Source organism: Leptonotus elevatus, chromosome 8 (genome assembly GCF_054856555.1).
Source record: "Leptonotus elevatus isolate MCC_2025b chromosome 8, RoL_Lele_1.0, whole genome shotgun sequence".
NCBI classification, from domain to species: Eukaryota; Metazoa; Chordata; class Actinopteri; order Syngnathiformes; family Syngnathidae; genus Leptonotus; species Leptonotus elevatus.
In genome coordinates this window covers 519,121-531,728 of record NC_141246.1, presented here as the reverse complement: position 1 = coordinate 531,728, position 12,608 = coordinate 519,121, and the positions used below count along the sequence as shown (strand labels likewise).

Sequence of the window (12,608 nt, the reverse complement as noted above, 5' to 3'; positions counted from 1 at the left end):
TTTTGGACCATTTGAACTCCGCTATCCAGTTTCGTTTAACAGATGTCCCTGTCGTACTAGCGTTTGTGAACGCATCATTCATTGATGTTACTGAATCAAGTGCAGGTGAGGGAGTGTGACGTAATAAAGGAGGAGTCGTAGCAAGCGAGGTATCAAACGTGTCCCTCGTGATTTAATGGACTTTGTGTCATGAATAAATAAATACACTTTACAGATGGCCGGGGCTCACGCTAGCTGCTTAGCATCATGCTAGCACGTAGCAGTACCTATTTACACTTGGGGCTTCGAGTGGTAGTGAGTTAAGCTCCACCCCGCTAAGAGCAGCCAGAAGGCACGAGATCAGAGATCAGAGATCACGCGTGTGCTGCATTGGGAAATGAATGAGGACGATGTCAAGACATGAACAAAAAAAGAGAAAAAAGAAGAAGCGTGTCTGGATGAAAAAGAAGACCTGCTGCCTTCCGTGCTTTTGCTGACTCGGGTTCAAGTTGGTGAATCTTGTGTTGTTGTAGCTGCACGCACGCGTACGTCCCTGGCGAGCTCGCCAGCCGCGTGATCAGCAGCCGCCAGCCGCCTCCGAACGAGGTGTTGACGGGCCTGCTTTGGATCTTCGCGTTGGACTTGTCGGCATCGGCGGCGGCGCCGGGGCTCGTCCGCTTCTTCATCTCGGCCGCCATGCCTCATCAAGAAGTCCGCCAAATTGAAACAGTCGAACCAACATGTAATTAATAGATTTATCGATAGGATAATCCATTACAAAGAGACGAATTTGTGACAGCCCTATTTCAGCGTGATACGTTTCATGTTACGACGTGGCAAGTTTCACGTTTCAGCATCTTCAAAATTCATCCAAAATTGAGCACCGAGCAACATCCTGTGCTGCTCTATTGCATACAATTATTTTGTCCACTCTATAATAATTGATTATAAACTATGTTTTAAAAAAGGATTTATAATTCAACCTTTTAGCTTTTTGTAAACAAATGAATATCCAATTGAGCCCGCCTGTCATTTTAAAATGCAAATTCGGCCACTGAGTACAAACATTGCTATAAACTGCCATGCTAAGCTAACATTAGCGTGAGACCAATCCGCTGGCACGTGCGACAACTTTTGGCAGTTTTTGATACGTAATACTTGAGGCCAATCTGGGAAATGCTGACAGTTTTGGTGTGTGCGCAAACGTGTCACATTTCAAAACACTCAACAATGTGCACACGCACGAAAAGGACACGTTTCTAGAACAATTGCCATCCAGTAAGTTCAAAAAGGAAATTGACACTGACCACCGATTTAAATTTCTCCAGAAATTGAAAACGTTTAGTTTGCTGTTATGTAAATTGTTTGTTGTTGTGTTTTGAACTTCAGGCTCACCACAACGTTGCAGGCTGCGGATCAGATACAATTGTTGTTGTCAACACCAGCGGTGGCAGAAATTACTTGGAAGATTTAAGATTTTTTAAATCTCTTTTTATTTTATTTTTAATGATTAAAAAAAAAGAAGAAATATTTATATATTTATTTTATTTTTGGGGGGTACTGTAGTGGGTTGGTTTACTCAGATCTGGTTCTCACTTGCTACCAGTTGGTGGCGGTATTGGACATCATTGTTTACCAACTACCGTAAAACAAGAAGGAGAAAGGACAGTCGCTTGCGCATGCGCAGTGTCGAGCAGCCGGCCGCCTCCGCTGGACAAGATGGCGGGACTTTCAAATTGCCAAGCGAGCGTTATCGTCGTTGTCCGAACATGGCAGGCATGAATGTGAATCGGCTCAAAAGTGCGGTCGGCAGGAGACGGGGCCAAGAAGGCGACCGAGGTAGACGCACTTTTTAATGGCTGAGTATTTCCTTACATTTTTATCCCTATGGCGTAAGATCACTGTCAAAAAGACGTATGCGCGATTAACGATTCGTATCCGTAATAGTAAAAAAAAATCCGTGTGTTTTCAATGTTTCTATGTGAGTACAAATCAAACTTGTGAGGGTTTGAATTTCTTTCTTGTGACTACGAATCTACGGAGGCCCTCTGGCGCCAGGGTATGAATTTCTTTCTCTTTAAAAGCCAACCTGTTCCCACAATTGTCAGCCTGACCTGCAACACAAAAGGAGGCTGCTTAAGTTGGGCTGAAAAATGTTGAAACTAAAACAGTGTTCAATTTCGGACCAAACCGGTTACTGAATTGAGTAAGCGTAAAAAAACAACACATTAATCCATCCTAAAAATATTTTGAATGCAGTGAAAGCTTGCATATTGGGCATCGGCACATTCCCCTCTTTGCACATTTCTTTATTATTTTAATCCATCTTCTGTTATTTGCTGGTAAAAAAAAAAATCATCTGTTTTGTGCTGAGGCCACAGCAACACAAGGCAATGTTTTGAAGCCATTGTGCTGCCGAGGAACTATGTTGAAGTGATTTGAGGATTTTCAGACAAAAGTAGTATTTTGCCACCATCTTGTGCGATATCTATTTGGCTGACTATTTCAAATGTTTTGCTTGCATGTTATTCGGGGCAGGGCAGGAAGTTGCCAGTGAATTGACGTGAAGAAATGATGCTTTCAAGCATTAACCAGCAAATGAATTGTCATCTCGTTGCAGAATTTAAGACCCCGACCAGACCCGGTCCGTCCAGAGTTTTTGGAGCGTCGGGCGGCGGCGAGTCTCCGCACGACTTGGACGCTCAGCACGAAATCATCTGGGACGCCACGTCGCCTCAGAGACTCGGCAAACGGGCAAAGAAACACGCGCCGGGTGCGGTCAGCATCTCCGACATCGTCAGCAGGATTGCGCCCGAGGTAAGCAGAGCTGGCAAAATGACACAACTGAAATATATTTCAAGCCCAATTCAAGATTGTGTTTTTTTTTTTACATAACAAATTCCATCGCTTTTTTTTTTTTAGATCATTTTAACACAAACCTACCAAATAAAGCTTATAATATTCATTAGTCTAGCAAAGCCTATTTGTTTGAAATGCATATTCCTCAAGTTGATGTATTTCGTATTCATAAAGTCTAATGAGCCCCCCCCAGTCTTAATATGACGCGAGTGTTGTGCGTATGTAATGTTTGGAGGTTTTTCCATTCAGGGTTCCTAAAAAGGTTGCAAACAGTTGAGAGGTTGTCACAAGAAAAACAGTTTGCCAGCGTTAAAACCATTTGTAATATTTCCCAAATTCCCCATGGAAAATTAATTGTGTGCCTTTTTGCAATTTGCTGTGACGTCACCGCCGGCGTGTAGCACGGCAGGCCCGAAGTGTCGGAGCCCGCCTTGCAGCAGTGGATCGGCGACAGCGCCGGCATCCCGTGCACGCCCGACATTGGGCTGCCCAAAAGCAGGAGGAAGTCGCTCAGGTGCGTCACCGATTAGGATTCCATTTTTTCAAATCAAGTCCTCTTTCAACTTACTGCAGCGTCCTTAAGTGGCAAAAAGACGCCGCCAAATAGAATGCATTATTATTTATTATCAACCGTTTCAACATTTTAGAGCAACTGCAGCTCCAAAACGAGCCAATGCTTTCTTTGTGTTAAACGGTCCCCGCGTGTCCGCCGGCGGTTCACTTTCTGCGTTTGCGCTGTCGTGCTTGTCGCCCGTCAGATCCGACGACGGCGACCGCCTGCTGAGGTTAGCCAAGCAGTTTGACCTTCACTTGCTCGGTCCCGACGACCGGGAAGAAGCGTCTGCGGAGGACCACCTGTGGAGCGCCGAGGACGACCTGTGGGGCCCGGAGGACGACCGGGACTTCCTGTTCGACGAGCCCGCTCAGCAGGCGAGCGCGGCGGCGGCGGCGGCCCAAGACGTTCCCGCAACGCCTGGCGCCGACTTGGCAGATGACTGGGCCGACGACGACCTGCTGGACGACTCGCTGCTCGTCGAGATGACGCAAAACCCGGAAAACTTCTGCGCGCCCCAACACAGTTCCACGCAGATGACGTCCGACCAGGCGCCGCCCACATCTTTCGCTGTCAGCCAATCGGACGAGAAAAGAACTCTGGAGAAACTTGCAAAGTGTTCTGATGTTCCTCCGCCAGCAAACTTTCCATCTTGGAGCGGCCAAGCAGCAGGAAAAGACCCGACAGCCACTCGTAGATTATCTGATGCTGTTTGTGGGCGGGGCCTGGCAACAAACAACTGCTTCTCGCCAGGCCCCGTCCACAAGCAGGTTCCCGCCATTTCCGGTTTCCCGGACGACGACTTGGACGCCATTTTCTCATTGGAGCCGCTGTGGGACGATCCGGACGACGACGAGATGCTGCGTGAACTCTGCGAGGACGTGGAGAACCGCATCGGCGCCGAAGCGGCGGGTAAAGACTCCTCCGGGGAGCGTTGGGGGCCGCGGGCCGTCGGCGTGACGACGGCACCGGCATCCTCACTTCCGCAGCGCCGACCCGCGCAGCAATTTACCTTTAAGAGGCCCGGCCAGCCCGTTTCCATGGCAACCAACCGGCTCAGCTCCTTGGCAACAAATCATTCGGTTTCCACAGTAACCAGCAATCCCGTTTCTATGGCAACCAACCGGCTCAGCTCCTTGGCAACAAATCATCCTGTTCCCGTGGCAACCAACCGATTCGGCTCCTTGGCAACAAATCATCCCGTTCCCGTGGTGACCAACAGGCCTGTTTCCATGGCGACCCATCATTCTGTTCCCACGGTGACCAGCAAAGGTAAGAGGCTTTTATTTTCTCTAAAAGAGATGCAAGGCATCAAAGAATTGTTTTCTTTCTTCTTCGAAACAAGTCATCAAAACACCTTTCTGCCATTTGATGACAAAAGCGTGAGTGCAAATCTCAATTTCAGCTCACAAGCAAACAAAAAAAAGATTTTTGAACACGAGATGCACACTAAAGCGTCGCCGTGGTTACTTGTCCTTCGTCAGCCAATCGGTGGCGAGCGGAGGAGTACGTGAATGCTGTTAGCAATTAGCATAGTAGCGTCATGTGATTTCTACTACACAAGGGTTTTGTGGCCATGTTTTTTTTTTGGTCTCGCTTTCACGCCAGGACAAAAAAGTGTTGCGCGTCACGGTATGTGATCAATTTCCCATTTTAACGTCATACTGATTTTGTTTTTTCTGTTGTGGCAGCAACGACGACGCTTCCATCGTGTTGCTGCCACAACAGAAAAAAACGGTACCACATAATGCGATTATTTGATTTCTTTTCGTCCCTGGTGTGTCAGCATCGCTGTCCGCTTATCCGCCGTCGGGCAAAATGTGGTTTGAAAACCAAAGTGTGCCGCTTGTGCTTGTGTGTGAAGCGGCGGTGAAAAAATGTTCTGCGCTGGAGATCGAGCGGAAGAAGCAGCAGGCCATGGAGCGCCGACGGCGACGCTTGCAGGAAGTCCAGAATGTCCAATGAGAAAATGTTCATTCATATTCTTTTAACGTCATTTAATGATGCCCTTGATTTTATTGTCACCGAGCGCCGACTTGTTCAAAATCTTCACAAAAATGCGTGTGAATAAACTTGTGACCGCAGCAGCATTAAAGACGTTTTCATTTCCCGCCATTATCAAACACACGCGTGTGCAATTTTAGGATGAAGACTTTCATGTCATGTTGCTCAGGTTGGGCAATTCAAAAACTTTCAAAAAAAGAAAACTCAAACTGCATCTTAATGTTATAAAACTAATATCAACTTTGTCGATATCGTACGAGCTCATAATACATTTCAAATTATTTTTGGAGGAAAGTTATTTGACAGATGTCGTTTGCGACACAGTACTGATAACGGCAGATGATTCATCTTAACATAAATATTACAGCCGTCAAAATTAATGATCAAATTAGTCATAGTTTGGAGCCATTTTTTAAATTTAAAATGGTTCAAATCCTCTGATTTCAACATATCAACAGTAATTGTTCATTGATTTCTGTAGTCCTTCATGAAAGAAGACTTGACTTTTTTTTTTATATCAAAATAAGACATTTGCAAGCACCTGATTTTACTTTTACCTTTTGTTTAATTACTATATGAATATGAAATACAAACTAATCAACCACCAGTTAATAAGCAGTAATCTGGGGGGGAAATACTTTTAGAATACATTTTAATGCAAAATTCAAATGAATCTGATTAGTAAGTCAATTAATCAATTGAATAATATATGTAATATTAATCACAATTATTTTGGTAATCATTGAAATCACGAGGAGGACGATCATTTATTATACGGTACATAACAATAATTTTTTTAAATATAAATTAAATATTTGAACCAATATAATTATGCAAGTTATTTTTATTTAAAAAAGGTGCAAATGTATCAATTGAAACAACTCAAAATTAGTATTAATTTTTTTGAAAATTATGCTGATTTTGTAATTGTGGAGTGTAATAATTGAAATTGTAATTGAATTTCATTTTTATTTTTGTTATCATTCACTGCCAATGGTTGAATGGCGTAATGAGGCGTTACCGTGTCGACCGGCGTTCTGTCCGTCCACCGGAGCTTGTTGATGTTGTTGGCGAGTCCCAGCCAAAAGCCGCTTTCGTCACTTGCCGGTGACACGTGAGCTGCAGGAAATCACAACGAGAGCTTCAAGTCGGCATCCTGCTCGGGTGAGGGACGGCCCGGACAAGCCGTCAATGACAGACGGCCATTTTGTTGACGGTTGATGTGAAACTTTTGACCCATTTGTTTGAATTGTACATTTAGAACAGATATAACATTTGTGATTAGTCGTGAGTTAACTAGTGAAGTCATGCAATTAATTACAATAAAAAAATGTAATCACCTGTTGCCCCTAATTTTATTTATTTTTATGAATTTTTGGCAGTCAATGAGTTAATCGCATGACTTCTCCTTTTAATCGTGATGCCCCTAATTTTTTATAATCTTTTCTTCTTCTTTTTCAAAAAAAAGGAAAAGTTTTTTTTTAAAGAATCTTAAAATTATTTTTAATAGAAGAAAAGAAAAGATTTATTAAAAATTAGGGGCATCAGGTGATTAAATTTTTTATTTGTAATTAATCGCATGACTTCCATAGTTCACTCACAACCACAAATGTAATATCTGTTCTAAATGTACAATAAAACATTTTTTCTAGTTTTTCATACTCTTGTTAACAAAAGTGTGTGGGGGGGGGGGGGAAATGTTAATCTAATAGAAATAGTTCAAATGAATTTTTGACGTATGTAGCCGTCAATGGCAGTGAATGAGTTAAATTAAAAAAATGGATTAATTGCACAACCCTAGCCCTCATTAAAAAGTCATTTCAAGTGACGTCATGCCTAACAGAAAGAAAAAGCGGGATCCATTTTTTTCTACATCAACCTTTAATTGGCAACACGGTGTGTTTGAAATGTTCATATTCATCACTATTCATATTAGTATTCACATGTAAACCACAGTCGGTCGCACGAAATGAGCTCGGCCGCCTCGAGTGTTTCGACGTGTCGCTAGTTTGTTCTGGTGACGCCCCGCCCACGAGGCTCGCGTCAGCCGATCGCGCGAGAGCCGGCGCGGCCTGACGCCGAATAAACAAATACACACACGCATGCAAACGTCACGCATGCAACGGTGCACGGAAAGGTCACGTGACCACCAAAGTGCACACAATAAGACTAACATTTTTTTTCTTGTGTGCTTGGATGTTTTATCAGCGAGGGCCAGCGTCAGCCGAATCAAAAGCAAGAAAAATCGTTGCGGTTTATGAAGCGGGCCCGAGTGTGTAAACCTGAAAGACTTTTTGATTGACATGCGAGCAGCAGGCGGCGCTGTTGAGCTGCGCGGCATGCACACGTGCACCACACAAGAAGAAAAAGAAAACGCCACAGCAAATTCCACTTGGTAGAAAATATTTTGGAGCCGCTCGGCAGAAAAAGAAGAAGAAGAAAAACATCAAAGTCACCACTTACTTCCTGGTGCGAGCTAACATGCTAATGAACGCGTCACGCTAACTGTCATCACTAACGCTCAGTCACAAGCACGCACACGCTTCCTGTTGGCACGCTCTCGCTCCCTGTACACGGCAGAATAAATAAAAACACGCACGCACGCACACAAACAAACACGCGGTCGCTCGGCAAAAAAACAACAAAAAACGCCTTGCGAGCGCTCGGGAAAAGCGCCGCTTCCTGTTTGAGCGATCACTGCGAGAGTTTGGCTTTGTACGGGAGAGGAAGGGGAGGAGGGTCTGCGCACGGCGGCGACGAACACGAAGCCCGTCACACGTCCACCACCATCTTTTTGTGAATGTCCAGGCCGCCCACCACCTGCGAGAGGAAACAGGAAGTGAGGTCACAGCCCACCTCACATGGACACGAAGGAAACTCTGACCATCATCATTATATGGAAAAAATATCCAAATGCCGATATTGGACCGTATCGCAAAGACATGCATGAAGTTGCATATGGAATTGGATGCTTTCATCTGAACGTGACGAAAATCCACTCTAAAAAGGTCAAAGGGCAAACGGGGGTTGAGCGTAGCAGACGGACAAACGGACGGCCGGACTGACCGCGCAAAACTCCTCGAAGGATATCCTCCCGTCGCCGTCCTTGTCGGCGTTGATGATGGTTTTGTCCACGATCTGCTGCAGCTGCGTGTCCTTCAGGTTGTTGCCCACCATCATCTTGAGAACCTGGAAGAGCTCGCCGTTGGAGATGTAGCCGTCCTTGTCCATGTCGTAGATGCGGAACGCGACTGCAACGCAAAGCGCTCGTTAGACGCAAACCTTGATTGAGAGAAAAGCAGAGAACAAGCGGACGGGACGGTATGCGCCGCTTTGAAGGCCCCAATATTAGATTTGGCATCTTTTGTTGAATCACTTTTAAATCAATAATGTTTCCTCCTGTAAACATCATTAAGCTTATAATTTATACATGTGTATTTAAGGCAAGTTGCAAAATGTCTGAAGTCCTCTTGTTTATGTTGAACAAATTGAAAAGTACTGTCTCAAATGTTCTCCAATTTCAAACGTTTCTTGGGAGGAGCAATATGGCGGCCTGGCGGCTTCAAAATATTTGTTTGTATTTTTTATTCAGATCAGTGATGTTAGCCAAACCAACTTGATCCATGTCAATATGTAAGATGGCTGCCAACACACACCGGCAAGTTTATAAATGCACGGCCATCTTTGTTTTGCGGAAAAGTTTCAGTCATTTCTGTTGGCTAAAACGACCAGATAAAAAAAAAGACGTTCTTGTCAACAAGAAGAAAAGACCAAGACGTGCGACGACGATTTGCGGCGGCGACTTACATCGCAACTTTTGCTCTTTGTCTCCTTTGACGCTGAACTGAGAGACGCCCTCGATGAATTCTGGAATAATAAGAATAATCATCAGTGAGAGGAAGACGACGGCGCCGATGACTGCTCGACATCCTTACCTTTGAAGTCCACCTCTCCGTTGCCATCGGTGTCAAAGATGTCGATGACGCGCTGCACCAGAGGGTTCTGCTGCAACTCGGGCAGCGACATGAACTCCTCCACGCTGAGAGAGCCCGAGTTGTCCAGGTCCAGTTTCTTGAAGCGCTTGCCCAGACGCTTAATCTCGTCCGCGTCGACTGGTCGCCGACGCCCGGGAAAGACAAAAACGAGAGACAGACGGAGACCGAGATGAGTCAGCAGAAATCACGCAGAACGCCGTTTCCCAAACTCACCCGACTCGTGGCGGGCTCCAGCCATGGCGCCTCGTTAAACCTGACTCAGCGCCAGCGCTAATCTCTCCCAGGGAGGGGGGAGGGGGGAGGCTAATCCAACGAGACACTTCCTGTTTCACGGCCTTCGTTTAATCCGGCCCACCCAGCATTTGACAGTCCGCCGCGTCGTAACGGACGAAAGCTCTCGTTGCTCCGTTTCATGTTTTCACAAATGCATTATCTAACGTGGGGGGTTTTCCATCAAAAATGTGGTTTTGTACTAAAACCATAAAAAAAAAGATGTTGAATGAAGCAAACCAAAAAGTGCTAAAAATAACTGAAAGTTCAATTTTGGAATATTTTGAGTGAAGATTTATAAAATGCACAATGATGACTCATTGTGTCAACGTGTTGAAAACAAAATGTGACAAAATCTTGGTTAACGTTCAAACGATTGTCCACTTTTTTGTAGGGATGTAACGATATCCAAAAATCACAATACAATATCAATCACGATATTATAATTATCACGAACTTGTGGGGAGGTTGGCGATACAAAAAATAACTCACAATAATGTGTAAAATACTCACAAAATTGTAAATAGATATATAAATTAGGGGTGTCAGGCGATTACATTTTTTAATCGAAATTAATCGCATGACTTCAATAGATTAATCACAAATGTTATATTTGTTCAAAATGTACAATCTAATGGTTTTTTTTTTAAGTTTTCATACTCTTAACATAAAAGTGTATAAAAAAGTTAAATAGAAATATGGCTGCATCTTTTAGTCATTGATACAATAATTTCATAATAATCAATAATTAACATTTTTGATGGCAAACCACAAACGGAATCATCATTTATGTTTGGTCATGTTCTGCTCCATCAATTTGAAATAATGTCGTGTTTTCAAATAAAAGGATGGGAATTTTGACCGATTAATCGCCAAAATAAAAGACAAATGCGTCGATTTTTCAAAGAATCATTACTTGCAGGCCTACAGTTTATTTTGTTTTCAAACAAAATAGATTTTGTCCAAGAAACGTGTTTCGTGCTAAGTTTAATGAATTAAATACATATTGACATTCTTCTTCTGTTTTAATTCTTCTTAGTAAGTTACAATGTCCCATGAGTGGTGAGCTATTTTTAGAACAGATCCGTGGGTGACTCATGTTGTCCTTGGGGCTAACTAGTACCTGCTGGCACAATCTGTTTTCTCCCCAAAAAGGTGAAGGGGAAAAAAAAGTTTGATTGGAGGCAATTAAGTTTAAAAAAACAAAACAAATCTCATTCCCGGTGACAGTCAGTATTTGTGGTTCATGAAACCCTGTCTTTTTCGAACCGCGCTAGAAACCACCAAAACGGTTATCGGCCCATGCCTCGTTCCAAATGGACCGTCCAGGTGTGGAAACGCAACCCCGCCCCTTTTTGAAGCTGAACAACGTGGTCCACTTAAGAGGCCCACTCCACCTTTTTTCCCACAGTCCTTAAAGAGCGCTAAAAATACGTCAGGTGCAGCGTTGGCGTTTGCTGCCGCGGCAGATGACGACGTCATACTTACAGTGCGAGCACATGTCCAGAGCGTAACTGGCTTCGTTCCCCTGGAAAATAAAACAACAACATTCACATTAGTCCCAAATTTCATGTGATCCTTTGATGACACTTTATTGTCCAGGATTTGTTTTCTTCCAGCTCTCATTGTTGAAAGTGCAACCCTGCTCTTGTGCACCGCTTACACTAACAACATGGCTGCCACAAACATGGTGATGGAATTTATCTTCTGTTATTTGCTTAAAAACACATTTTTGCTACAAATTCATTCACTGTAAGGTCATTAACTTTTTCTATTAGCAAAGGTTATTGAAATTTGATTTTGGGGGGGGGGGGCAGGTTTACTCCAGGGTAATCAAACATAAAAACAGCCAATTAATTAGTAATTATTTAATATTCATTGCATGTTTTGTGATTGATCAGTGGCGTCCATTTCACATTTGTCTTCGCCCCCAAAGCTTTTATTTTGGTAGCGCTCCTACGCCGACCGAGCCCACTTCCGCTTGCTGCAGCTAGCCGTGCTAACCTTGTAGCATCAACAACAAGAGCCGAGCTAACGCGGCTTCAATGCGCATCGGGCGCTTACAAATATTTTCAAACGTTCACGTTAGAAAAATATGCCCCCCCTTAAGAAATAAAACGTCAAATCGTGCAATTTTGCAGGGCCGTCGCGTCGTCACGAGCGCCGCCGTCGAAGGCCTATCGATCTAAATTTGATGGCGAGCGAACAGCGGCTAACGTTAGCATCCAAACGTCGCCGATCTCCATTCAAACATCCGTCCGCGACGCGGTGAGAGTTAAAAAAGAAGAAAGATTCTTACCATGTTGCTTGTCGAGCGGAGTGCTTGGCGGAGGTCTGCGAGGGCTGACGAGCTACCGGGCTAACGCGGCTAAGAGAGCTAGCAGGGCTAACAGGGGACTGAGGAGAGCAACTAGCACAAGCGGCACTGCGGCAGGGGGCGGGGCTTACGCGCTCGAGGCGCCTCCTCGCTCACTTGTCAACACAACAAATCGAATTAACTCAAATACATGCGGAGAAGAATCTAAATGAATGCAAAAATCTGGTCAATCTCATGTAAATACATCTCCAAAGGTTCAAAATCACGTTTTAATGTGATCCATTTCAAGTTTTCACATAAGCATAAACAAATTGAAGCGCAGTGAGCGGCACTGACTCAACTCGCTTGACAACAAGCAACCGTTGAGTAAATGTTCAAAAAGAGGCGACAAGCTGTGTTGACTGTTGCCACTGAAGTTTGCTCCCAATCAACCACGTAGCCTCTACTAGCTTCATGCTAACATGAAACGATAACCTCCATAGACACACGTGCTAACAGTTAGCATCTCTGTAGCAGTGTTGTTACCTTTTACTCAAGCACTGAATGTAGATAGTACATTCTTTAAAGTATTATAAGAGTGCTACTTTCCTTATTATAAAATGTTTTGTGGTTTTTCTAAACAACCTGAAAC

The 12,608-nt window shown here is 44.0% G+C and overlaps 2 protein-coding genes across 3 annotated transcripts; one reads left to right on the top strand and one right to left on the bottom strand.

Moving 5' to 3' along the window:
• The first annotated feature begins 209 nt into the window (after positions 1-209).
• etaa1a (ETAA1 activator of ATR kinase a) lies at positions 210-5,475 on the top strand. 2 transcript variants are annotated; one of them, XM_086082592.1, is made up of 6 exons: positions 210-1,257; positions 1,369-1,818; positions 2,600-2,796; positions 3,240-3,352; positions 3,597-4,663; positions 5,256-5,475. In XM_086082592.1, the coding sequence occupies exons 2-6, from the start codon at positions 1,659-1,661 to the stop codon at positions 5,354-5,356; spliced, it is 1,638 nt and encodes a 545-aa protein (XP_085938718.1). In that variant the 5' UTR covers positions 210-1,257; positions 1,369-1,658; the 3' UTR covers positions 5,357-5,475. The 2 variants fall into 2 exon arrangements, with proteins under 2 accessions (XP_085938718.1, XP_085938719.1); XM_086082593.1 differs by lacking the exon at positions 210-1,257 and having other exon boundaries at positions 1,286-1,818.
• A 2,306-nt stretch (positions 5,476-7,781) lies between these two features.
• ppp3r1b (protein phosphatase 3 (formerly 2B), regulatory s1ubunit B, alpha isoform, b) lies at positions 7,782-12,119 on the bottom strand. Its single transcript, XM_086082594.1, has 6 exons — positions 11,960-12,119; positions 11,149-11,188; positions 9,331-9,507; positions 9,203-9,262; positions 8,462-8,646; positions 7,782-8,215 (listed from the first exon to the last, which is right to left on the bottom strand). The coding sequence occupies exons 1-6, from the start codon at positions 11,960-11,962 to the stop codon at positions 8,168-8,170; spliced, it is 513 nt and encodes a 170-aa protein (XP_085938720.1). The 5' UTR covers positions 11,963-12,119; the 3' UTR covers positions 7,782-8,167.
• Between the last annotated feature and the right edge of the window lie 489 nt (positions 12,120-12,608).

What these genes read in the sequence shown, in the direction of transcription:
- etaa1a (XM_086082592.1), top strand. Translation starts at nt 1,659, where the DNA reads ATGCGCAGTGTCGAGCAGCCGGCCGCCTCCGCTGGACAAGATGGCGGG. An exon ending in GGGCCAAGAAGGCGACCGAG is followed by an intron (nt 1,819 to 2,599) that starts GTAGACGCACTT and finishes ATCTCGTTGCAG; the next exon opens with AATTTAAGACCCCGACCAGA. An exon ending in TCCCACGGTGACCAGCAAAG is followed by an intron (nt 4,664 to 5,255) that starts GTAAGAGGCTTT and finishes TTGTGTGTGAAG; the next exon opens with CGGCGGTGAAAAAATGTTCT.
- ppp3r1b (XM_086082594.1), bottom strand. An exon ending in CGGAGAGGTGGACTTCAAAG is followed by an intron (nt 9,263 to 9,330) that starts GTAAGGATGTCG and finishes TTATTATTCCAG; the next exon opens with AATTCATCGAGGGCGTCTCT. An exon ending in CCTTCGAGGAGTTTTGCGCG is followed by an intron (nt 8,216 to 8,461) that starts GTCAGTCCGGCC and finishes TTCCTCTCGCAG; the next exon opens with GTGGTGGGCGGCCTGGACAT.